We start from the raw sequence: 25,812 nt of genomic DNA, 5'->3' as shown, positions 1-25,812 counted from the left end.
TAAATCATATCAAAAAGGCACTGAACTTTATGTTTACTAGAGGACTACTCACAATAGCAAAATTATAAAATCCACTGACGTGTTCATCAACAGATGATTGCATAAAGAAAATGTGGTATTTATGCAAAAGAACATACATTCAGTCATAAAAAAATAATAAAATCTTGTCATTTGCAACAACCTGGATGGAACTGGAGGCCATTATCTTACATTAAATAAGCCAGACGCAGAAAGACAAGAACAACATGTTCTAAATAATTGTGTACACATGAATGTAGCATGCACAGTAATAATCATTGCAGACTCAGAAGGGTGAGGTGTTTGGGAGGAGACTGGATTATAAGAAATTATTTAATGGGTACAATATACTTCATTCAGGTGATAGATACCCTGAAAGCTCTGACTACACCATTATGCAATTTATACATGTAAAAAAATTACTTGTGTACCCCATAAGTTTATGCAAACAAAAAATGTTGTAGTTATTAATTTTGATAGATTTGTCTTTTAGTCTCCCTATTAAACACATGTGTGGTTTACACATTGCAATTACAGTGTTAATGCATTTTACGTTGGTCAGATTATCAAATATTACCAGTGAGTTTTATACTTTCACATGATTTCCTGTTGTTTATTAGTTTCCTTTTCTCAAGATTGAGGAACTTTCTTTAGCATTTTTCTGTAAGACAAGTCTGGTGGTTATGAAGTCCCACAGATTTTCTCTATCTGAAAGCATATTTACTTCTCCTTCATGGTTGATGGATAATTTTGTTTGATATAATAATCTAGGTTGGAAGGTTTTGTTTCTTCAGCACGTTGAATATGTCTTCTCACTTTCTCCTTGACCTCTAAGGTTTCCACTGAGAAACCTGCTGCCATATATTTTAGAGCATCTTTATTTGTTACTTGCAACATTTTTTGCTGCTTTTAGCATCCTTTCTTTATCCTTGATCTTTGAGAGTTTGATTAATATATTCCTTGAGGTAGTCTTATTTGGGATGAACCTTCTTGGTGTTTTGTGACCTTCTTTTACATGGGTAGTCTTGTTTTTCTCTAGGTTTGAAAGTTTACAGTTATTATTTCCTTGAATAAATTTTTTACCCTCATCTCTTTCTCTACATCGTCTTTAAGACCAATAACCCTTAGATTTACCTTTTTGAGACTATTTTCTAGATACTGTAGGTGTGTTACATTCTCCGTTCTTCTTTTTTCTCTTCTGATGGTGTAATTTCTTTTGTGTTATTTGTGTAAATGTAAGGAGTACAGTTTTGTTACATGAATATATTGCTTAGTGGTGAAGTCTGGACTTTCAGTGTAACCATCACCCAGATAATGTACATCATATCCATTAAGTAATTTCTCATTTCTCACCCCTTTTAACCCTCCAACTCTTCCAATCAGATGTCTATTATTTCACTATGTGTGCACATTATTTAGTTCCCACTCATAACTGAGGACATGCAGTATTCGAGTTCCTGTTTTTCAGTTATTTCCCTCAAGATACTGGCCTGCAGGCCATACACGTTGCTGAAAAATACATGATTTCTTTCTTTTTTGACTAAATATTATTCCATTGAATAATTTTTAATGCAACCTGTCCTGTTTTTATACTTTAAGTTTAGGGTACATGTGCACAGCATGCAGGTTTGTTACATATGTATACATGTGCCATGTTGGTGTGCTGCACCCGTTAACTCGTCATTTACGTTAGGTATATATCCTAATGCTATCCCTCCCCCATTCCCCCACCCCATGACAGTCACTGGTGTATGATGTTCCCCACTCTGTGTCCAAGTACTCTCATTGTTTAATTCTCACCTATGAGTGAGAACATGTGGTGTTTGGTTTTCTCCCCCTGGGATAATTTACTCAGAATGATAGTTTCTAGCTTCATCCATGTCCCTACAAAGGACATTAACTCATCCTTTTTTATGGCTGCATAGTATTCCATTCTGTATATGTGCCAAATTTTCTTAATCCAGTCTATCATTAATGGACATTTGGGTTGGTTCCAAGTCTTTGCTATTGTGAATGGTGCAGCAATAAACGTAAGTGTGCATGTGTCTTTACAGTAGCATGATTTATAATACTTTGGGTATATGCCCAGAAGTGGGATGGCTGAGTCAAATGGTATTTCTGGTTCTGACCCTTGAGGAATCGCCACACTGTCTTCCACAATGGTTGAACTAGTTTTACAGTCCCACCAACAGTGTAAAAGCGTTCCTATTTCTCCACATCCTCTACAGCACCTGTTTCCTGACTTTGTAATGATGGCCATTCTAACTGACATGAGATGGTATCTCATTGTGGTTTTGATTTGCATTTCTCTGATGGGCAGTGATGATGAGCATTTTTTCATGTGTCTCTTGGCTGCATAAATGTCTACTTTTGAGAAGTGCCTATTCATATCCTTTGCCCACTTTTAGATGGGGTTGTTTGATTTTTTTTCTTGTAAATTTGTTCTTTGTGGATTCTGGATATTAGCCCTTTGTCAGATGGGTAGATTGTAAAAATTTTCTCCCATTCTGTAGGTGGCCTGTTCACTCTGATGGTAGTTTCTTTCTCTGTGCAGAAACTCTTTAGTTTGATTGGATCCTCTTTGTCAATTTTGCCTTTTGTTGTCATTGCTTTTGGTGTTTTAGTCATGAAGTCCTTGCTCATGCCTGTGTCTTGAATGGTATTGCCTAGGTTTCCTTCTAGGGTTTTTATGGTTTAAGGTCTAACATTTAAGTCTTTAATTCGTTTCGAATTGATTTTTGTATAAGGTGTAAGGAAGGGATTCAATTTCAGCTTTCTATATATGACTAGGCAGTTTTCCCCGCACCATGTATTAAATAGGGAATCCTTTTCCCATTTTTTGTTTTTGTCAGGTTTGTCAAAGATCACATGGTTGTAGATTTGCGGTATTATTTCCGAGGGCTCTATTCTGTTCCATTGGCCTACATCTCTGTTTTTGTAACAGTACCATGCTGTTTTGGTTACTGTTGTCTTGTAGTATAGTTTGAAGTCAGGTAGCATGATGCCTCCAGCTTTGTTCTTTGGACTTAGCGTTGTCTTTTCAATGCAGGCTCTTTTTTGGTTCCATATGAACTTTAAAGTAGTTTTTTTCTTTTTCCAATTCTGTGAAGAAATTCATTGGTAACTTCATGGGGATGTCATTGAATCTATAAATTATCTTGGGCAGTATGGCCATTTTCACGATATTGATTCTTCCTGTCCATGAGCATGGAATGTTCTTTCATTTGTTTGTGTCCTCTTTTATTTCATTGAGAGGTGGTTTGTAGTTCTCCTTGAAGAGGTCCTTCAAATCCCCTATAAGCTGGATTCCTAGGTATTTTATTATCTTTGAAACAATTGTGAATGTGTGTTCACACATGATTTGGCTGTCTGTTTGTCTGTTATTGTTGTATAGGAATGCTTGTGATTTTTGCATATTGATTTTGTATCCTGAGACTTTGCTGAAGTTGCTTATCAGCTTAAGGAGATTTTGGGCAGAGATGATGGGGTTTTCTAAATATACCATCATGTCATCTGCAAACAGGGACAATTTGACTGCCTCTTTTCCTAATTGAATACCCTTTATTTCTTTCTCCTGCCTGATTGCCCTGGCCAGAACTTCCAACACTATGTTGAATAGGAGTAGTGAGAGAGGGCATCCCTGTCTTGTGCCAATTTTCACAGGGAATGCATCCAGTTTTTTCCCATTCAGTATTATATTGGCTGTGGGTTTGTCATAAATAGCTCTTATTATTTTGAGATACGTCCCATCAATACCTAGTTTACTGAGAGTTTTTAGCACGAAGGGTTGTTGAATTTTGTCAAAGGGCTTTTCTGCATCTATTGAGATAATCATGTGGTTTTTGTCTTTGGTTCTCTTTATATGCTGGATTACGTTTTTTGATTTGCATATGTTGAAACAGCCTTGCATTCCAGGGATGAAGCCAACTTCATCGTGGTAGATAAGCTTTTCGTTGTGCTCCTGGATTCAGTTTGCCAGTATTTTATTGAGGATTTTGGCATTGATGTTCATCAGAGATATTGGTCTAAAATTCTCTTTTTTTCTTGTGTCTCTCCCAAGCTTTGGTTTCAGGATGATGTTGGCCTCATAAAATGAGTTAGGGAGGATTCCCTCTTTTTCTATTGATTGGAATAGTTTCAGAAGGAATGGTACCAGCTCTTCCTTGTACCTCTGGTAGAATTTGGCTGTGAATCCATCTGGTCCTGGAGTTTTTTTGGTTGGTAGGCTATTAATTATTGCCTCATTTTCAGAACCTGTTTTTGGTCTCTTCAAGGATTCAACTTCTTCCTGGTTTAGTCTTGGGAGAGTGTATGTGTCCAGGAATTTATCCATTTCTTGTAGATTTTCTAGTTTATTTGTGTAGAGGAGTTTGTAGTATTCTCTGATGGTAGTGTGTATTTCTGTGGGATTTGTGGTGATATCTCCTTTATCATTTTTTATTGTGTCTATTTGATTCTTGTCTCTTTTCTTCTTTATTAGTCTTGCTAGCGGCATATCAATTTTGTTGATCTTTTCAAAAAACCAACTCCTGGATTCATTGATTTTTTGAAGGGCTTTTTATGTCTCTATTTCCTTCAGTTCTGCTCTGATCTTAGTTATTTCTTGCCTTCTGCTAGCTTTTGAATGTGTTTGCTCTCCCTTCTCTAGTTCTTTTAATTGTGATGTTAGATTGTCAATTTTAGATCTTTCCTGCTTTCTCTTATGGGCATTTAGTGCTCTAAATCTCCCTCTTCACACTGCTTTAAATGTGTCCCCGAGATTCTGGTATACTGTGTCTTTGTTCCCATTGGTTTCAAAGAACATCTTTATTTCTGTCTTCATTTCTTTATGTACTTAGTAGTCATTCTGGATCAGATTGTTCAGTTTCCATGTAGTTGAGCTCTTTTGAGTGAGTTTCTTATTCCTGAGTTCTAATTTGATTGCACTGTGGTTGGAGAGACAGTTCATTATAATTTCTGTTCTTTTACATTTGCTGAGGAGTGATTTACTTCCCACTATGTGGTCAATTTTGGAATAAGCATGATGTGGTGCTGAGAAGTATGTAAATTCTGTTGATTTGGGGTGGAGAGTTCTGTAGATGTCTATTAGGTCCACTTGGTGCAGAGCTGAGTTCAATTCCTGGATATCCTTCTTAACTTTCTGTCTTGTTAATCTGTCTTATATTGACAGTGGGGTGTTAAAGTCTCCCATTATTATTGTCTGGGAGTCTAAGTCTCTTTGTAGGTCTCTCAGGACTTGCTTTATGGATCTGGGTGCTCCTGTATTGGGTGCATATATATTTAGGATACTTAGCTCTCCTTGTTGAATTGATCCCTTTACCTTTATGTAATGGCCTTCTTTGTCTCTTTTGATCTTTGCTGGTTTAAAGTCTGTTTTATCAGAGACTAGGATTGCAACGCTTGCTTTTCTTTTTCCATTTGCTTGGTAGATCTTCCTCCATCCCTTTATTTGGAGCCTATGTATGTCTCTGCATGTGAGATCGGTCTCCTGAATACAGCACACTGATGGGTCTTGAGTCTGTATCCAAATTTCCAGTCTGTCTTTTAATTGAAACATTTAGCCCATTTACATTTAAGGTTAATGTTGTTCTGTGTGAATTTGATCCTGTCATTATGATGTTAGCTGGTTATTTTGCTCATTAGTTGATGCAGTTTCATGCTAGAATTGATGGTCTTTACAATTTGGCATGTTTTTGTTGTGGCTGGTACCGGTTGTTCCTTTCCATGTTTAGTGCTTCCTTCAGGAGCTTTTGTAAGGCAGGCCTGGTGGTGACAAAATCTCTTTGCATTTGTTTGTCTGTAAAGGATTTTATTTCTCCTTCACTTATGAAGCTTAGTTTGGCTGGATATGAAACTCTGGGTTGAAAATTCTTTTCTTTAAGAATGTTGATTATTGGCCCCCATTCTCTTCTGACTTGTAGAGTTTCTGCCGGGAGATATGCTCTTAGTCTGATGGGCTTCGCTTTGTGGGTAACCCAACCTTTCTCTCTGGCTGCCCTTAACATATTTTCCTTCATTTCAACTTTGTTGAATCTGACAATTATGTGTCTTGGAGTTGCTCTTCTCAAGGAGTATCTTTGTGGCATTCTCTGTATTTCCTTAATTTGAATGTTGACCTGCCTCACTAGATTTGGGAAGTTCTCCTGGATAATATTCTGAGGAGTGTTTTCCAACTTGGTTCCATTCTCCCCATCACTTTCAGGTACACCAGTCAGATGTAGATTTGTTTTTTTCACATAGTCCCATATTTCTTGGAGGCTTTGTTTGTTTCTTTTTATTTTATTTTTCACTAAACTTCTCTTCTCCCTTTATTTCATTCAGTTGGTCTTCAATCACTGATACCCTTTCTTCCACTTGATCAAATCAGCTACTGAAGCTTGTTCATGCATCATGTAGTTCTTGTGCCATGGTTTTCAGCTCCATCAGGTCATTTAGGGACCTCTCTACACTGTTTGTTCTAGTTGTCCATTCATCTAATCTTTTTTCAAGGCTTTTGTCTTATTTGCAATCTGTTCGAACGTCTTCCTTTAGCTTGGAGAAGTTTGTTATTACCAATGATCTGAAGCCTTCTTCTCTCAACTAGTCAAAATCATTCTCCATCCATCTTTGTTCCATTGCTGGCGAGGAGCTGTGTTCCTTTGGAGGAGAAGAGGTGCCCTGGTTTTTAGAATTTTCAGCTTTTCTGCACTGGTTTCTCCCCATCTGTGCTTTTATCTACGTTTGGTCTTTGACGATTGTGACGTACAGATGTGGTTTTGGTGTGGATGTCTTTTCTGTTTGTTAGTTTTCCTTCTAACAGTCAGGACCCTCAGTTGCAGGTCTGTTGGAGTTTGCTGGAGGTCCACTGCAGACCCTGTTTGCCTGGGTATCAGCAGCAGAGGCTGCAGAACAGGAAATATTGCAGAATGGCAGATGTTGCTGCCTGATCCTTGCTTTGGAAGCTTTGTCTCAGAGGGGCACCTGGTTGCATGAGGTGTCAGTCAGCCCCTACTGGGAGGTGTCTCCCAGTTAGGCTACTCAGGGTTCTGAGACCCACTTGAGGAGGCAGTCTGTCCATTCCCAGATCTCAAACTCCGTGCTGGGAGAGCCACTACTCTCTTCAAAGCTGTCAGACAGGATGTTTATGTTTGCAGACATTTCTGCTGTCTTTTGTTCAGCTATGCCCTGCCCCAGAGGTGGAGTCTACAGAGGCAGGCAGGCCTCCTTGAGCTGTGGTGGGCTCTACCCAGTTTGAGCTTACAGGCTGCTTTGTTTACCTACTCAAGCCTCAGCAATGGTGGGCGCCTCTCCCCCAGTATCACTGCCACCTTGCAGTTTGATCTCAGACTGCTGTGCTAGCAGTGAGTGAGGTTCTGTGGGTGTGGGACCCTCTGAGAGAGGTGCAGGATGAAATCTCCTGTTGTGCCATTTGCTAAGGCTGTGGATAAGCACAGTATTGGGGGACAGTGTCCTGAATTTTCAGGTACCATCTGTCATGGCTTCCCTTGGCTAGGAAAGGGAATTCCCTGACCCCTGTGCTTCCTGGGTGAGGCGATGACCCCCTCCCCCACTCCATGGACTGCACCCACTGTCTGACAAGCCACAGTGAGATGAACCTGGTACCTCAGTTGGAAATGCAAAAATCACCTGTCTTCTGTGTCGCTCATGCTGGGAGCTGCAGACTGGAGCTGTTCCTATTCGGCCATCTTGGAACCTCGAGCCTACAACCTATCTTCCAGCTTACTAATTACTTTTTCTATTTGATTAATAATGCATTTGAGAGATCCTCATGCATTTTCAGTTTGTCAACTGAATTTTTCTTCTTTTTAAATTTGAATCTTTAAAAAATGTATCTGACAAAATTTGGAATTCTTTCACTGCATTGTCTTTAAGTTCACTAAGCTTCCTCAAGACACCTATTTTCAATTATCTGCCTGACAATTCACATATCTCTATCACTCCTGCATTGGTCACTGATGCCTTATTTAGTTCATTTGGTTAGGTTATGTTTTCCTGGATGTTTTTGATGCTTATGGACATTTATTAATGTCTTAACATTGAAGAGTTAGGTGTTTTTTCCTATATTCACAGTTTGTGCTTGGTTTGGCCCATCCTTATTGAAAAGACTTTCCATGTATTCAAAGAGGATTGAGTGTTGTCCTGTAAGTGTGTTTTCATGGAATCCATAACATCACTAGGTGGCATCTTAAGCTCAGGAATGCTGTGACTCTTGCCAACTCCTAGAGGCACTGCTTTGGTGGTGTTGAGTAATATAAGGGAAAGTTTCCTGGGTCACCAGGTAAAGTACTTCACTCTCTTCTCTCTCTTTCCCCCAATATGAAGGAGTCTGTTTTTATGCTGAGTTGTCTAAAATTGGGAAAGGGGTGACATGTGTACTCCTGTGGCCACTACGGCTGGGAAAGTGCTAGATTAAACATTAAGCTAGCACAGTACTGGGTCCCATCCAAGGCTCATGGCAACTACTGCCTGACTAATTTTTATAGGAGACTCAAGTGCTCTTCAGTCTGAAGATGGGGAATCCTCCTGGTACTGGGTTCTTCCCTTCAGTACAGTCAATTCCCTTCTGACTAGAGTGGGTCTAGAAAGACCATTCAGGAGCTAAGGCCTGTTATTGGGGGCTTCAGGGATCTCCTTGTTGCTTCATTTTACTATAGCTAAGCTGGTACCCAAGTTGCAAGACAAAATCCTCTGTACTCTTCCCACTCCTTTCCCAAAGCCACAGAAGTTTCTTCACCAGCTACATTGCCTGGAGTTAAAGGGAGGATGATGTATGCACTCTTTTGGCCACCACAGCTGGTGTTGCACTAGGTTGGGTGCATCCAAAATCAATTGCCTCTGAGAGAACAGTGCAGCTCCAGGGTTTTTCCAAGGACTATTAGACCTTGTGGCCTGATGGTCACTCAAATTTGCTTCAGGCCTATGGCCATGTTAGTCAGCTAGTGGTGGAACCAGCCAGGACTCCTCCCACTGGAGCTTAGAATTTTCCTCATTCAGAACCGCTATAAATGTTCCCTGCTTTGGTACCAGCATAATTTTTCACTATGTTGCATACCAGTGGGACAGGGAAAGACTGGGTTCCAATGCAGAGTAGCCCATTCACTTAACTCACCGTCCTGTAAGCGAACAAATTGTCTTTCAATAAGGTGCTGATGGACAATGGGGGAGGGTTGGTGTAGGCAATGCAAGACCATCTTTCCTACACTCTTCAATGACTCTTATGGATATTTTGTTAAAACCAGTGATTGTGATTGCTGACTTTATTGGTTATTATGAATGTGCTTTATTGCATGCATAGTTGTTTAATTTGGTGTTCTTTCAAGGAGACTGACTGCTGAAGCATTCTATTCAGCCATCCTGCTCTGCCTCCACTTCCTTATAGCAGGTTTATTGAGTTATAATTCATATACCACACAATGTGCCTATTTAATGCATACAATGTAATGGATTTTAGTACATTCAGAATTGTGCAACAATCTTCACAATTTTAGAATATTTTCATCATTCCTAAAAGAGACCTCATACTCATTATCAGTCACTCTACAGTCCACTTGCCCCTCCATAGCCTTAAGTAACCAGTAATCTACTTTCTGTCTCTATAGATTTGATTATTCTGGATATTTCATGTGAGTAGTCTCATAAGTGTGTGGTGTCTTGTTACTGGCTTCTTTCACTGGGCACAATGTTTCAAGTTTTATCTATATTGTATCATATATCAGCACTTACATTGTATGACTAATATTTTATTAATAAATTTTATGTATTCATCAATTGACTGGTATTTGGCTGTTATGCATAATCCTGCTATAAAACTTTTATAGATATTTTTATCTTAACTATACTATTTTGAGAAAATATTCTTGTATTTTATTTCTCATCTTCAATCTCAGGAACCTGTGAAATTTGTGGATTTGCTTGGTGACCATGGGAAACATGTCAATCCTCTGTGGGAGTTGATCAAATGGTGCCTGGGTCTGTCAGTGTACACCATCCCTTCCATTGGTATGTAAATCATCTTCTACCTAGACCAGTTTGATGTCCTGTAATATTTCTTAATATCTAAATATAAATTTTGGACTAAAAGCCCCATGCAAGTACAAAATCCAGTGGGGCAGTGAAATCTTAAAGCTCCAAAATGATCTCCTTTGACTCCATGTCTCACATCCAGGTCATGCTGATGCAAGAGGTGGGTTCCCATAGTCTTGGGCAGCTCCACTCCTATGGCTTTCCAGGGTATAGCCTCCCTCCAAGTTGTTTTCATGTGTTGGCATTGATTGTCTGTGGCTTTTCTGGGTGTACTGTGTAAGCTATCAGTGGATCTACCATTCTGGGGTCTGGAGGACAGTGGCCCTCTTCTCACAGCTCCACTAGGCAGTGCTCCAGTGGGAACTCTGTGTGGGGGCTTCAACCCCACATTTCCCTTCCACACTGCCCTAGCAGAGGTTCTCTATGAGGGCCTTGTCCTTGCATCACACCTCTGTCTGGGCAGTCAGGCATTTCCATACATACTGTAAATTCTGGGCAGAGGTTCTCAAACCTTAATTCTTGATTTTTGTTCACCCACAGGCCCAACACCACATGGAAGCCACCAAGGCTTGGGGCTTCCATTCTTTGAAGCAATTACCTGAACTCAACCTTACCCCTTTTAGCCATGATTCCAGCCATAGCTGGAGGTGCTGGAATGCAGGGCACCAAGTCCCTGGGCTGCACACAGCAAGAGGGCCCTGGGCCTGGTCCACGAAACCATTTTTCCTCTTAGGTCTCTGAACCTGTGATGGAAGGGGCTGCCACAAAGGACTCTGAAATGCCCTGGAGACATTTTCTCCATTGTCTTGGAGATTAACATTTGGCTCCTCCTTACTTATGTAAATTTCTGCAGCTGGCTTGAATTTCTCCTTAGAAAATGAGTTTTTTCTTTTCTATCCATTGTCAGGCTGCAAATTTTCCAAACTTTTATTCTGTTTCCCTTTTCTGAGGGACTTGCTCTCATGTCCAGGCTGGAGTGCAGTGGTGCAATTACGACTCACTACAGCGTTGACCTCCTGGGCTTAAGCAATCCTCCTGCCTCAACTCCTAAGTAGCTGGGACTACAGGGGCTCACCACCACACCCAGCTAATTTTTGTATTTTTAGTAAATATGGGGTTTCATCATATTGCCCAAGCTGGTCTTGAACCCCTGGGCTCAAGTGATCTGCCAGCCTTGGCCTTGAGAAGTGCTGGGATTACAGGCATGAGCCACCGTGCTCAGCTATAATGGGTTTTCAATTATGTGAACAATCATTATGATGTACTATGCAGTAGCAGCGGCTAGAAATGTTATATATAGCGTTACTAAAACAAACTAGAAGGAGTTAAAAGTAAATGACAATGGATGGTAAGAGTATAACGTTTTCTTTTTCATCACTTACTTTCTCAGTGTTCTATAATGAACATGTATTACTTGAATAAGGAAAGATAAAGAACACTATGAATTAAAATGAAGTTTATTACCTTAACTTGATATATGTTATCATTCTGTAGGGCTGGCTTTGTTGGAAGAAAAGCTCAAATATAACAATGAGAAATACCAAAAGTTTAAGGCAGTGGAAGAAAGCCTGCGTAAAGAGCTGGTGGAGATGTTAGGTGATGATGGTGTATTCTTATATCCTTCACATCCTACAGTGGCACCTAAGCATCATGTCCCTCTAACACGGCCTTTCAACTTTGCTTACACAGGTACCTAATTGTATTCCTTGCATTCTGTAATCTTAAATAAATAGAGATGTAAGTTTCCAAGGAAAACACAATTTTCTTTTGCAGTTGGACAAGTTTTAAACATGCAGGTATAAAAATGTTGTGTGATTGAAAACTCCAGAAAACAGTTGCTAATGTCATATATGGAAGATACTTTGCCAATATCTGGTTTCTCCCCAAAACCCTACAAGTGCATATGAGTATCCATATTTTACAGAACTGTGCCTCAGGGAGGTTCAGCCACTTGTCTTCTATCACACAGTGTGATCACACTAGATGCAAAGTCTCCCCTGGCTGCTCTGAATTAAACCAAGTTAAGCTTTTCTCAGGATCTCTGGCTTCCCAGAAGATTCTTGTACAGAAGACAATTCTCCAAGGGATCGTTTACTTGCCTTAGGTATCATCCCCTTTGAATTCAGTTCATTCTATTTTTCACCAAACTAGTGTTCTTCACCTGGTTTTTAAGTTATGGATGGATCATGATTATGTGAGCTCTAAAGGCCCATGGATCTGTACTAGCTCAGTTTCTATGGTTTCTCCAGGGTCTTGTCCCAGGGAAACACATTCTTTGAGATGAAGATAGAAAAGTCTTCATCAAATACGCATTCTCACCCAATAAACCTGTGGTCCACTTAAAGCTGGAATTTGGAATCCTTTGCTCTGCAATTTTCTACTTGTGCATCTTAGAGGAAAATATTGAATCTTTCTCAACTTATTTCCTATCTAGGAAGTCAGGGTAATCTATGCCTTACAGTGTTGCTGTTAAGATTAAATGAAATAATACGTGTACATTAATTAACATAAGGGTTGCGGAAGATGAGGGAGAGGATATTAAATAGTCGCTATCCTTAATTTCTTCATCCTTACTCTCTCCCTGGCTTTGGTCACTCACTCTTAATTTCTTCCTTCCTGTCTTCCTGTCTCTCTCTCTCTCTCTCTCTCTCTCTCTCTTTCTTCTTTCTTCTTTCTTCTTTCTTCTTTCTTCTTTCTTCTTTCTTCTTTCTTTCTTTCTTTCTTTCTTTCTTTCTTTCTTTCTTTCTTTCTTTCTTTCTTTCTTTCTTTCTTTCTTTCTTTCTTTCTTTCTTTCTTCTTTCTTTCTTTCTTTCTTTCTTGCCTTCCTGCCTTCTTTCTTGCCTTCCTGCCTTCCTGCCTTCCTGCCTTCCTTCTTTCATGGAGTTTCGCTCCTGTTGCCCAAGATGGAGTGCAAGTGTCCAGGAAATTATCCATTTCTTCTAGATTTTCTAGTTGATTTGCGTAGAGGTGTTTATAGTATGCTCTGACGGAAGTTTGTATTTCTGTGGGGTCGGTGGTGATATCCCCTTTATCATTTTTTATTGCGTCTATTTGATTCTTCTCTCTTTTCTTCTTTATTAGTCTTGCTAGCAGTCTATCAATTTTGTTGATCTTTTCAAAAAACCAACTCCTGGATTCATTGATTTTTTGTGTCTCTATCTCCATCAGTTCTGCTCTGATCTGAATAATTTCTTGCCTTCTGCTTGCTTTTGAATGTATTTGCTCTTGCTTCTCTAGTTCTTTTAATTGTGATGCTAGATTGACCATTTTAGATCTTTCCAGCTTTCTCTTGTGGGCATTTAGTGCTATAAATTTCCCTCTACACACTGCTTTAAATGTGTCCCAGAGATTCTGATATATTGTATCTTAGTTCTCATTGGTTTCAAAGAACATCTTTATTTCTGCCTACATTTCGTTATGTACTCAGGAGTCATTCAGGAGCAGGTTATTCAGTTTCCATGTAGTTGAGTGGTTTTGGTTGAGTTTCTTAGTCCTGAGTTCTAGTTTGATTGCACTGTGGTCTGAGAGACAGTTTGTTATAATTTCTGTTCTTTTACATTTGCCTAGGAGTGCTTTACTTCCAATTCTGTGGTCAATTTTGGAATAAGTGTGATGTGGTGCTGGGAAAAATGTATATTCTGTTGATTTGGGGTGGAGAGTTCTGTAGATGTCTATTAGGTCTGCTTGCTGCAGAGATGAGTTCAATTCCTGGACATACTTGTTAACTTTCTGTCTCATTGATCTGTCTGATGTTGACAGTGGTTTGTTGAAGTCTCCCATTATTATTGGATGGGAGTCAGTCTCTTTGTAAGTCTCTAAGGATTTGCTTTATGAATCTGGGTGCTCCTGTATTGGGTCCCTATATATTTAGGATAGTTAGCTCTTCCTGTTGAATTGATCCCTTTACCATTATGTAACGGCATTCTATGTCTCCTTTGATCTTTGATGGTTTTAAATCTGTTTTATCAGAGACTAGTATTGCAACCCCTGCTTTTTTTCTTCTTTCCATTTGCTTGGTAGATCATCCTCCATCCCTTGTTTTTTGAGCCTATGTGTATCTCTATACGTGAGATGGGTCTCCTGAATACAGCAAACTGATGGGTCCTGACTCTACCCAGTTTGCCAGTCTCTGTCTTTTAATTGGACCATTTAGTCCATTTACATTTAAGGTTCATATTGTTGTGTGTGAACTTGATCCTGCTATTTTGATATTAACTGGTTATTTTGCTCGTTAGTTGATGCAGTTTCTTCCTAGCATCGATGGACTTTACATTTTGGCATGTTTTTGCAATGGCTGGTACCGGTTGTTCCTTTCCATGTTTATGGCTTCCTTCAGGGTCTCTTGTAAGGCAGGCCTGGTGGGGACAAAATCTCTAAGCATTTGCTTATCTGTAAAGGATTTTATTTCTCCTTCACTTATGAAACTTAATTTGGCTGGATATGAAATTCTGGGTTTAAAATTATTTTCTTTAAGAATGTTGAATATTGACCCACACTCTCTCCTGGCTTGTAGAGTTTCTGCCAAGAGATCTGCTGTTAGTCTGATGGGCTTCCCTTTGTGGGTAACCCGACCTTTCTCTCTGGCTGCCCTTAAGATTCTTTCCTTCATTTCAACTTTGGTGAATCTGGCAATTATGTGTCATGGAATTGCTCTTCTCGAGGAGTATCTTTGTGGCGTTCTCTGTATTTCCTGAATTTGAATGTTGGCCTGCCTTACTAGGTTGGGGAAGTTCTCCTGGATGATATCCTGAAGAGTGTTTTCCAACTTGGTTCTGTTTTCCCCGTCACTTTCAGGCACCCCAATCAGACGTAGATTTGGTCTTTTTACATAATCCCATACTTCTGGCAGGCTTTGTTCATTTCTTTTTCTTCTTTTTTCTTTAGATTTCTCTTCTCACTTCATTTCATTCATTTGATCCTCAATCGCTGATACTCTTTCTTCCAGTTGATCAAGTCAGTTACTGAAGCTTGTGCATTTGTCACGTATTTCTCTTGTCATGGTTTTCATCTCTATCAGTTCATTTATGGCCTTCTCTGCATTAATTATTCTAGTTATCAATTCTTCCACTCTTTTTTCAAGATTTTTAATTTCTTTGCACTGGGTACGTAATTCCTCCTTTAGCTCTGAGAAGTTTGATGGACTGAAGCCTTCTTCTCTCATCTCGTCACAGTCATTCTCCATCCAGCTTTGATCCATTGCTGACAATGAGCTGCGTTCCTTTGCAGGGTGAGATGCACTCTTATTTTTTGAATTTCCAGCTTTTCTGCCCTCCTTTTTCCCCATCTTTGTGGTTTTATCTGCCTCTGGTCTTTGATATTTGTGACGTACTGATTCGGTTTTGGTGTGGGTGTCCTTCCTGTTTGTTAGTTTTCCTTCTAACAGTCAGGACCCTCAGCTGTAGGTCTGTTGGAGATAGCTTGAGGTCCACTCCAGATCCTGTTTGCCTGGGTATCCGCAGCAGAGGCTTCAGAAGATAGAATATTGCTGAACAGCGAGTGTACCTGTCTGATTCTTGCTTTGGACGCTTCCTCTCAGGGGTGTACTCCATAGTGTGAGATGTGGGGTGTCGATCTGCCCCTAATGGGCGATGTCTCCCCCCTAGACTACTCAGGGGTCAGGGACCCACTTGAGCAGGCAGTCTGTCCTTTCTCAGATCTCAACCTATGTGTTGGGAGATCCACTGCTCTCTTCAAATCTGTCAGACCGAGTAGTTTGCGTCTGCAGAGGTTTGTGCTGCTTTCTTGTTGTTATTGTTGTTGTTGATTAGCTGTGTCCTGTCCCCAGAGTTAGAGTCTACAGAGACAGACAGGGCTCCTTGAAGTGCTGTGAGCTCCACTAAGTTCGAGCTTCCCAGAGGCAGCTTTGTTTACCTACTTAAGCCTCAGCAATGGCGGGCACCACCCCCCCAGCCTTGCTGTTGCCTTGCAGTTAGATCGCAGACTGCTGTGCTAGCAATGAGGGAGGCTCTGTGGGCTGGCATGGGACCCTCCCGGCCAGGTGTGGGATATAATCTCCTGGTGTGCCCGTTTGCTAAGACCCTTGGTACAGCGCAGTATTGGGGTGGGAGTTACCCAATTTTCCAGGTATTGTGTGTCTCCGTTCCTCTGGCTAGGAAAAGGGATTCCCTTCCCCCTTGCACTTCCCAGGTGAGGTGATGCCTCACCCTGCTTCAGCCCTTGCTGGTTGGGCTACAGCAGCTGACCCGCACCGATTGTCTGGCACTCCCTAGTGAGATGAACCTAGTACCTCAGTTGAAAATGCAGAAATCACCTGTCTTCTGTGTCACTCGTGCTGGGAGCTGGAGACTGGAGCTGTTCCTATTAGGCCATCTTCCTCCACCCCACCCCCCGACTTTTCTCTCTCTTTCTTTCTTTTCTTTCTTTCTTTCTTTCTTTCTTTCTTTCTTTCTTTCTTTCTTTCTTTCTTTCTTTCTTTCTTTCTTTCTTTCTTTCTTTCTTCTCTTCTTTCTTTCTTTCTTTCTTTCTTTCTTTCTTTCTTTCTTTCTTTCTTTCTTTCTTTCTTTCTTTCTTTCTTTCTTTCTTCTTTCTTTCTTTCTTGTTTTTTGGTTTGAGACGGAGTTTCACTCTCATTGCCCAGGCTGGAGTGCAATGGCTGGATCTTGGCTCACCACAACCTCTGCCTCCCAGGTTCAAGCGATTCTCCTGCCTCAGCCTCCTGAGTAGCTGGGATTACAGGCATGCACCCAATGTTATTTTTTTTAGCAAAATTTTTATTTTAAAAAACTATTATAAAATTCTTATGGAACCAAAAGAGAGCCCTACTTTCTCTGGGTCCAGGAGTTAGCTGGACCAGAGTCTCTCAGAGGGTGAGGGGAAGCCCTGGGGAATGGGAACTTCTGGTCAGGTACTGCTGTACCTGTCCCGCCCAAAAAGTTCCTCAGCTCTGTGCCTGGTGTAGCACCTTCTCTATCTAATCTCTGAAGACATTTGTTTTCATGAAGGGTGTGAGATCCCCTACACCTAGAATCCCAGATGTCCATGGCTGGAGTGGGCAATCCCACTGTTCCTTCACTCACCCCTTTCCCATGAGCTGTTCAGGGCTGGGCAGAGTCCTAGCATTCATGCACCCCACACGGAGTTCCCAGATTCCTCTCTGTTCACCCTCAGTGTCTACATCTTTTCTCAATCCACATTTGGCATTTTCTCTCTGAAGATCTGATCAAATTATGTTGGTTTCCTTGAAATTCCAGTCTCTCTCCATGGGAGTGGCACTTCCTGGCTGCATCTAGTCAGGGATCTTTCATAATTTCCTTCCATATGAATCTTAGAATATATTTTTTATTTTTCTGAAAAATGGCATTGGTAGTTTGATAGGAATAGCATTGAATCTGTAAATTGTGTTGGGTAGTATGGCCAGTTTAACTATATTGACTTTTCTTATCCATGAACATGAAATGCTTTTTTCACTCATTTGTGTCATTTCTGATTTCTTTTAACACTGTTTTATAGGTCTCCTTGTAGATATTTTTACCTACTTGATTAGTGGTTTTTAAGTGTTTAATGTTTTGTGGATATTTTAAATGATATTCTGTTTTTGATTTGACTCTCAGCTTGACGATTATTGGCATAGAGTAATGCTACTGAATTTTGTGCATAGATTTTGTATCCTGAAACATTACTGAAGTCATTTATCAGTTCTAGTAGCCTTTCAGTGGAGAGTTTCGGGTTTTCGGTATATAAATTCCTATCATCCATGAAGATAATTTGACTTCCTCTCTTCATGTTTGGATGCCTTGTATTTTCTTTCCTCATAGGTCTGGATAGGACTTTCAGTACTATGTTGAATAGAAGTGGTAAGGATAGGAATCCTTGTCTTGTTCCAGTTCTCAAAGGAAATGCTTCCAGCTTTTGCCCATTCATTATGATGTTTGCTCTAGTGTATAATAGATGGCTATTATTTTTTGTTATGTTGCTTTGATGCCTAATTTGTTGATAGTTTTTAACTTGAAGGAATGTTGGATTTTATCGAAAGCTTTTGTATGTGTATTGAGACGATCCTATGATTTTTGCTTTTAGTTCTGTTTATGCGGTGAATCACATTTATTGATTTGCATATGTTGTACAAGCCTTGCATCTCAGGACTATAGCCTATTTGATTATGCTGTATTAACTTTTGGAATTGCTGCTTAATTTGGTTTTCTACTATTTTATTGAGATTTTTTGTATCTATGATAGGGATATTGGCCTGAAGTTTTCTTTTTTTGTTGTTGTATCTCTGCTAGCTTTTCGTATCAAGCTGATGCTAGCTTTCTACAATGAGTTAAAGAGGATCCCATCCTCTTCAATTTTTTTTTGGAATAGTTTCAGTAGAATCAGTACCAGTTCTATTTTGTACATCTGGTAGAATTTGGCTATGAATCCATCTGGTCCAGTGCTTTCTTTAGTTGGTTGCTTTTTTATTACTGATTCTATTTCAAAATTTGTTATTGTTTTGTTTAGGTTATTACTTTCTTCCTGGTTCAACTTTGAGGGTGTGTATTCCCCTGAATTTATCAATTTTCCCTAGATTTTCTAATTTCTGTTCAAAGAGAAGTTTATAATTGTCACTGATTAACCTTTGTATTTCTGTGGAATCAGTTATAATGTCGTCATTGTCATTTCTGATTGAATTTATTTGGATCTGGTCCTTTTTATTATTTGTCAGTCTAGCTAGTGGTTTACCAATCTTATTTATTCTTTTGAAAGAAAAACTGCTAAATTCATTGATCTTTCATATACAATTTTGTGTCTTAATTTCATTCAGCTCTTCTCCAATTTTTAATTTCTTTAATTCTACTAGCTTTGGAGTTGGTTTGTTTCTGTTTCTCTGACTCCTTTAGGTGCAATGTTAGATTGGTAATTTCACATTTTTCTAACTTCTTAATGAAGGCGTTTAGTGCTTTCATAAATTTTCCTCTTTACATTGATTTATATGTATGCTAAAAGTTTTGGTAAGTTATATTTCTGTTTCTGGTTTGTGCCTTAATTTTGTGGTTCACCCAGGAGTTATTCAGGAGCAAGTTGTTTATTTCCATTTTTGTAGTTTTAAATGATCTTCTTGAAATTAATTTCTATTTTATTGTACTGGGGTCAAAGAATGTGCTAGATATAATTTTGAGTTCCTAAAATTTATTGACACTTGGTTTTTGACTGAGTATGTGTTCAATCCTAGAATATGTTCCATGTACAGACAAGAATTATGTATATTTTGTGGTTGTTGGGTGGAGTATTTTTATAAATTTTTTTTAAGTGGGTTTTTTCATGATTTTAAGACTTTTTTATAAAAAAAGTTTTCTCGGGGGGGCAGAGCAAGATGACCGAATAGGAACAGCTCCAGTCTCCAACTCCCAGCGTGAGTGACACAGAAGACAGGTGATTTCTGCATTTACAACTGAGGTATGGGGTTCATCTCACTAGGGAGTGCCGGACAATCGGTGCTGGTCAGTTGCTGCAGCCCGACCAGCAAGAGCTGAAGCATGGCAAGGCATCACCTCACCTGGGAAGCGCAAGGGGGAAGGGAATCCCTTTTACTAGCCAGGAGAACTGAGACACACAACACATGGAAAATCAGGTAACTCCCACCCCAATACTGCACTTTAAGCAAACGGGCACACCAGAGGAATATATCCCCCACCTGGCCGGGAGGGTCCCACGTCCACGGAGCCTCCCTCATTGCTAACACAGCAGTCTGCGATCTAACTGCAAGGCAGCAGCGAGGCTGGGGGAGGGGCGCCTGCCATTGCTGAGGCTTAAGTAGGTAAACAAAGCCGCTGGTAAGCTCGAAATGGGTGGAGCTCACAGCAGCTCAAGGAAACCTTCCTGTCTCTGTAGACTCCACATCTGGGAACAGGGCACAGCTAAACAACAACAACAACAACAAAGCAGCAGAAACCACTACAGATGCAAACGACTGACAGCTTTGAAGAGAGCAGTGGATCTCCCAACATGGAGGTTGAGATCGAGAAGGGACAGACTGCCTGCTCAAGTGGGTCCCTGACCCCTGAGTAGCCTAACTGGGAGACATCACCACTAGGGGCAGTCTGACACCCCATACCTCACAGGGTGGAGTAGTACACCCCTGAGAGGAAGCTTCCAAAGTAAGAATCAGACAGGTACACTGGCTGTTCAGCAATATTCTATCTTCTGCAGCCTCCGCTGCTGATAGCCAGGCAAACAGGGTCTGGAGTGGACCTCAAGCAATCTCCAACAGACCTACAGCTGAGGGTCCTGACTGTCAGAAGGAAAATTATCAAACAGGAAGGACACCTATACCAAAACCCCATCAGTACGTCACCATCATCAAAGACCAGAGGCAGATAAAACCACGAAGATGGGGAAAAAGCAGGGAAGAAAATCTGGAAATTGAAAACATAAGAGCGCATCTCTCCCACAAAAGGAGCGCAGCTCATCACCAGCAACGGACCAAAGCTGGTCAGAGAATGACTTTCACGAGAAGAGAGAAGAAGGCTTCAGTCCATCAAACTTATCAGAGCTAAAGGAGGAATTACGTACCCAGCGCAAAGAAACTAAAAATCTTGAAAAAAGAGTGGAGAATTGACAGCTAGACTAATTAATGCAGAGAAGGTCATCAACGAAATGACAGAGATAAAAACCATGACACGAGAAATACGTGACAAATGCACAAGCTTCAGTAACCGACTCGATCAACTGGAAGAAAGAGTATCAGCCATAGAGGATCAAATGAATGAAATGAAGTGAGAAGAGAAACCAAAAGAAAAAAGAAGAAAAAGAAATGAACAAAGCCTGCAAGAAGTATGGGATTATGTAAAAAGACCAAATCTACGTCTGACTGGGGTGCCTGAAAGTGAGGGGGAACATGGAACCAAGTTGGAAAACACTCTTCAGGATATCATCCAGGAGAACTCCCTCAACCTAGTAAGGCAGGCCAACATTCAAATTCAGGAAATACAGAGAATGCCACAAAGATATTCCTCGAGAAGAGCAACTCCAAGACACATAATTGCCAGATTCACCAAAGTTGAAATGAAGGAAAGAATCTTAAGGGCAGCCAGAGAGAAAGGTCGGGTTACCCACAAAGGGAAGCCCATCAGACTAACAGAAGATCTCTTGGCAAAAATTCTAGAAACTAGAAGAGAGTGGGGGTCTATATTCAACATTCTAAAAGAAAAGAATTTTAAACCCAGAATTTCATATCCAGCCAAATTAAGTTACATAAGTGAAGGAGAAATAAAATTCTTTACAGATAAGCAAATGCTCAGAGATTTTGTCACCAGCAGGCCTGCCTTACAAGAGACCCGGAAGGAAGCACAAAACATGGAAAGGAAAAACCAGTACCAGCCATTGCAAAAACACGCCAAAATATAAAGACCATCAAGGCTAGGAAGTAACTGCATCAACTAATGAGCAAAATAACCAGTTAACATCAAAATGGCAGGATCAAGTTCACACATAACAATATTAAGCTTAAATGTAAATGGACTAAATGCTCCAATTAAAAGACACAGACGGGCAAACTGGATAAAGAGTCAAGACCCATCAGTCTGCTGTATTCAGGAAATCCATCTCACATGCAGAGACATACATAGGCTCAAAATAAAGGGATGGAGGAAGATCTGCCAAGCAAATGGAGAACAAAAAAAAGCAGGGGTTGCAATCCTAGTCTCTGATAAAACAGACTTTAAACCATCAAAGATCAAAAGAGACAAAGAAGGCCATTACATAATGCTAAAGTGATCAATTCAACAGGAAGAGCTAACTATCCTAAATATATAGGGACCCAATACAAGAGCACCCAGATTCATAAAGCAAGTCCTTAGAGACTTACAAAGAGACTTAGACTCCCATACAATAATAATGGGAGACTTCAGCACTCCACTGGCAACATTAGACAGATCAATGAGACAGAAAGTCAACAAGGATATCCAGGAATTCAACTCATCTCTGCACCAAGCAGACCTAATAGACATCTATAGAACTCTCCACCCCAAATCAACAGAATATACATTCTTCTCAGCACCACATCGCACTTATTCCAAAATTGACCACATAATTGGAAGCAAAGCACTCCTCAGCAAATGTAAAAGAACAGAAATTATAACAAACTGTCTCTCAGAAAACAGTGCAATCAAACTAGAACTCAGGACTAAGAAACTCAATCAAAACCGCTCAATTACATGGAAACTGAACAACCTGCTCCTGAATGTCTACTGGGTACATACCGAAATGAAGTCAGAAATAAAGATGTTCTTTGAAACCAATGAGAACAAAGATACAACATACCAGAATCTCTGGGACACATATACAGCAGTGTGTAGAGGGAAATTTACAGCACTAAATGCCCACAAGAGAAAGCTGGAAACATCTATAATTGACACTCTAACATCACAATTAAAAGAACTAGAGAGGCAAGAGCAACTACATTCAAAAGCTAGCAGAAGGCAAGAAATAACTAAGATCAGAGCAGAATTGAAGGAGATAGGGACACAAAAAACCCTCCAAAAAATCAATGAATCCAGGAGTTAGATTTTTGAAAAGATCAACAAAATTGACAGACTGCCAGCAAGACTAAGAAAGAAGAAAAGAGAGAAGAATGCAATAGACGCAATAAAAAATTATAAAGGGTATATCAACACCAAACCCACAGAAATACAAACAACCATCAGAGAATACTATAAACACGTCTACGCAAATAAACTAGAAAATCTAGAAGAAATGGATAATTTCCTGAACACTTACACTCTTCCAAGACTAAACCAGGAAGGAGTTGAATCCCTGAATAGACCAATAGCAGGCTCTGAAATTGAGGCAATAATTAATAGCCTACCAACCAAAAAAAGTCCAGGACCAGATGGATTCACAGCTGAATTCTACCAGAGGTACAAGGAGGAGCTGGTAGCATACTTTCTGAAATTATTCCAATCAATAGAAAAAGAGGGAGTCCTGTCTAACTCATTTTATGAGGCCAACATCATCCTGATACCAAAGCCTGGCAGAGACACAACAAAAAAAGAGAATTTTAGACCAATGTCCCTTATCAACATCAATGCAAAAATTCTCAATAAAATACTGGCAAACCGGATTCAGCAGCACATCAAAAAGCTTATCCACCATGATCAAGTGGGCTTCATCCCTGGGATGCAAGGCTGGTTCAACATGCACAAATCAATAAACGTAATCCAGCATAAAAACAGAACCAAAGACAAGAACCACATGATTATCTCAATAGACGCAGAAAAGGCCTTTGACAAAATTTAACAGCCCTTCATGCTAAAAACGCTCAATAAATTCGGTATTGATGGAACGTACCTCAAAATAATAAGAGCTATTTATGACAAACCCACAGCTAATATCATACTGAATGGGCAAAAACTGGAAAAATTCCCTTTGAAAACTGGCACAAGACAGGGATGCCCTCTCTCACCACTCCTATTCAACATAGTGTTGGAAGTTCTGGCTAGGGCAATCAGGCAAGCGAAAGAAATCAAGGGTATTCAGTTAGGAAAAGAAGAAGTCAAATTGTCCCTGTTTGCAGATGACATCATTGTATATTTAGAAAACCCCATCATCTCAGCCCAAAATCTCCTTAAGCTGATAAGCAACTTCAGCAAAGTCTCAGGATACAAAATTAATGTGCGAGAATCACAAGCATTCTTATACACCAGTAACAGGCAAACAGAGGGCCATATCTGGAATGAACTTCCATTCACAATTACTTCAAAGAGAATAAAATACCTAGGAATCCAACTTACAAGGGATGTCAAGGACCTCTTCAAGGAGAACTACAAACCACTGCTCAGTGAAATCGAAGAGGACACAAACAAATGGAAGAACATACCATGCTCATGGATAGGAAGAATCAATATCGTGAAAATGGCCATACTGCCCAAGGTTATTTATAGATTCAATGCCATTCCCATCAAGCTACCAATGAGTTTCTTCACATAATTGGAAAAAATTGCTTTAAAGTTCATATGGAACCAAGAAAGAGCCCGCATTGCCAAGACAATCCTAAGTCAAAAGGACAAAGCTGGAGGCGTCACGCTATATGCTACAAGGCTACAGTAACCAAAACAGCATGGTACTGGTACCAAAACAGAGCTATACACCAATGGAACAGAACAGAGTCCTCAGAAGTAATACCACTTCTACAGCCATCTGATCTTTGACAAACCTGAGAGAAACAGGAAATGGGGAAAGGATTCCCTATTTAATAAATGGTGCTGGGAAAATTGGCTAGCCATAAGTAGAAAGCTGAAACTGGATCCTTTCCTTACTCCTTATATGAAGATTAATTCAAGATGGATTAGAGACTTCAATGTTAGACCTAATACCATAAACACCCTAAAAGAAAATCTAGGTAGTACCCTTCAGGACATAGGAATGGGCAAGGACTTCTTGTCTAAAACACCAAAAGCAATGGCAGCAAAAGCCAAAATTGACAAAAACGATCTAATTAAACTAAAGAGCTTCTGCACAGCAAAAAAAAAACTACCATCAGATTGAACAGGCAAACTACAGAATGGGAGAAAATTTTTGCAATCTACTCATCTGACAAAGGGCTAATATCCAGAATCTACAAAGAACTCAAACAAATATACATGAAAAAAACAAACAACCCCATCAAAAAGTGGGCAAAGGATATGAACAGACATTTCTCAAAAGAAGACATTCATACAGCCAACAGACACATGAAAAAATGCTCATCATCACTCGCCATCAGAGAAATGCAAATCAAAACCACAATGAGATACCATCTCACACCAGTTAGAGTGGCAATCATTAACAAATCAGGAAACAACAGGTGCTGGAGAGGATGTGGAGAAATAGGAACACTTTTACACTCTTGGTGGGATTGTAAACTAGTTCAACCATTATGGAAAACAGTATGGCAATTCCTCAAGGATCTAGAACTAGATGTACCATATGACCCAGCCATCCCACTACTGGGTATATACCCAAAGGATTATAAATTATTCTACTACAAAGACACATGCACACATATGTTTATTGCAGCACTATTCACAATAGCAAAGACTTGGAATTAACCCAAATGTCCATCTGTGACAGACTGGATTAAGAAAATGTGGCACATATACACCATGGAATACTATGCAGCCATAAAGGGGGATGAGTTTGCGTCCTTTGTAGGGACATGGATGCAGCTGGAAACCATCATTCTTAGCAAACTATCACAAGAAGAGAAAACCAAACACCGCATGTTCTCACTCATAGGTGGGAACTGAACAATGAGATCACTTGGACTCGGGAAGGGGAACATCACACACTGGGGCCTATCATGGGGGGGGAGGGATTGCATTGGGGAGTTATACATTATATAAATGATGAATTGATGGTGCTGACGAGTTGATGTGTGCAGCACACCAACATGGCACAAATATACATATGTAACAAACCTGCACGTTATGCACATGTACCCTAGAACTTAAAGTATAATAAAATAAATAGAAAAAAATAAATAAAGATGCAATTAAACCTTTAAATTATTATAAAATCATATTTTCAAATGATTCGAAAGTGTTGGGCTAGTAAAATTAGTGGCGGTAACTCTTAAAATTGTCAACATCTTGGAGTAGAAGATGTACAAAATGTGTCTCAGGTACAATGCAAACACATCTCTTAGGAATACAGTAGTACTGTCCTATTACAGTGGTATCTTGTTGACATCTTAAAAATCTTTCTTCAATTCTCATTCACATCCTACTGCTAAACAGGATTCTACATTTCTGTCTTCTTGAATGCTGGACTGTGGACTGATTTGCTTCACATTCT

General features: G+C 39.9%; 1 protein-coding gene across 5 annotated transcripts in view; it reads left to right on the top strand.

Annotated features, from left to right (window-relative positions):
* Positions 1-25,812, top strand: part of FAAH2 (fatty acid amide hydrolase 2) — a 273,619-nt gene that overhangs the window by 226,532 nt on the left and 21,275 nt on the right. For all 5 annotated transcript variants that reach the window (XM_030934085.1, XM_030934083.1, XM_030934084.1 and 2 more), the window contains 2 exons: positions 9,906-10,017; positions 11,536-11,730. In XM_030934085.1, the coding sequence (XP_030789945.1) occupies positions 9,906-10,017; positions 11,536-11,730 (307 nt within the window). The remainder of the gene's footprint in view (positions 1-9,905; positions 10,018-11,535; positions 11,731-25,812) is intronic.

This window comes from Rhinopithecus roxellana, chromosome 7 (genome assembly GCF_007565055.1).
Source record: "Rhinopithecus roxellana isolate Shanxi Qingling chromosome 7, ASM756505v1, whole genome shotgun sequence".
Classification (NCBI taxonomy): Eukaryota; Metazoa; Chordata; class Mammalia; order Primates; family Cercopithecidae; genus Rhinopithecus; species Rhinopithecus roxellana.
This window is presented reverse-complemented; position numbering and strand designations above follow the sequence as displayed.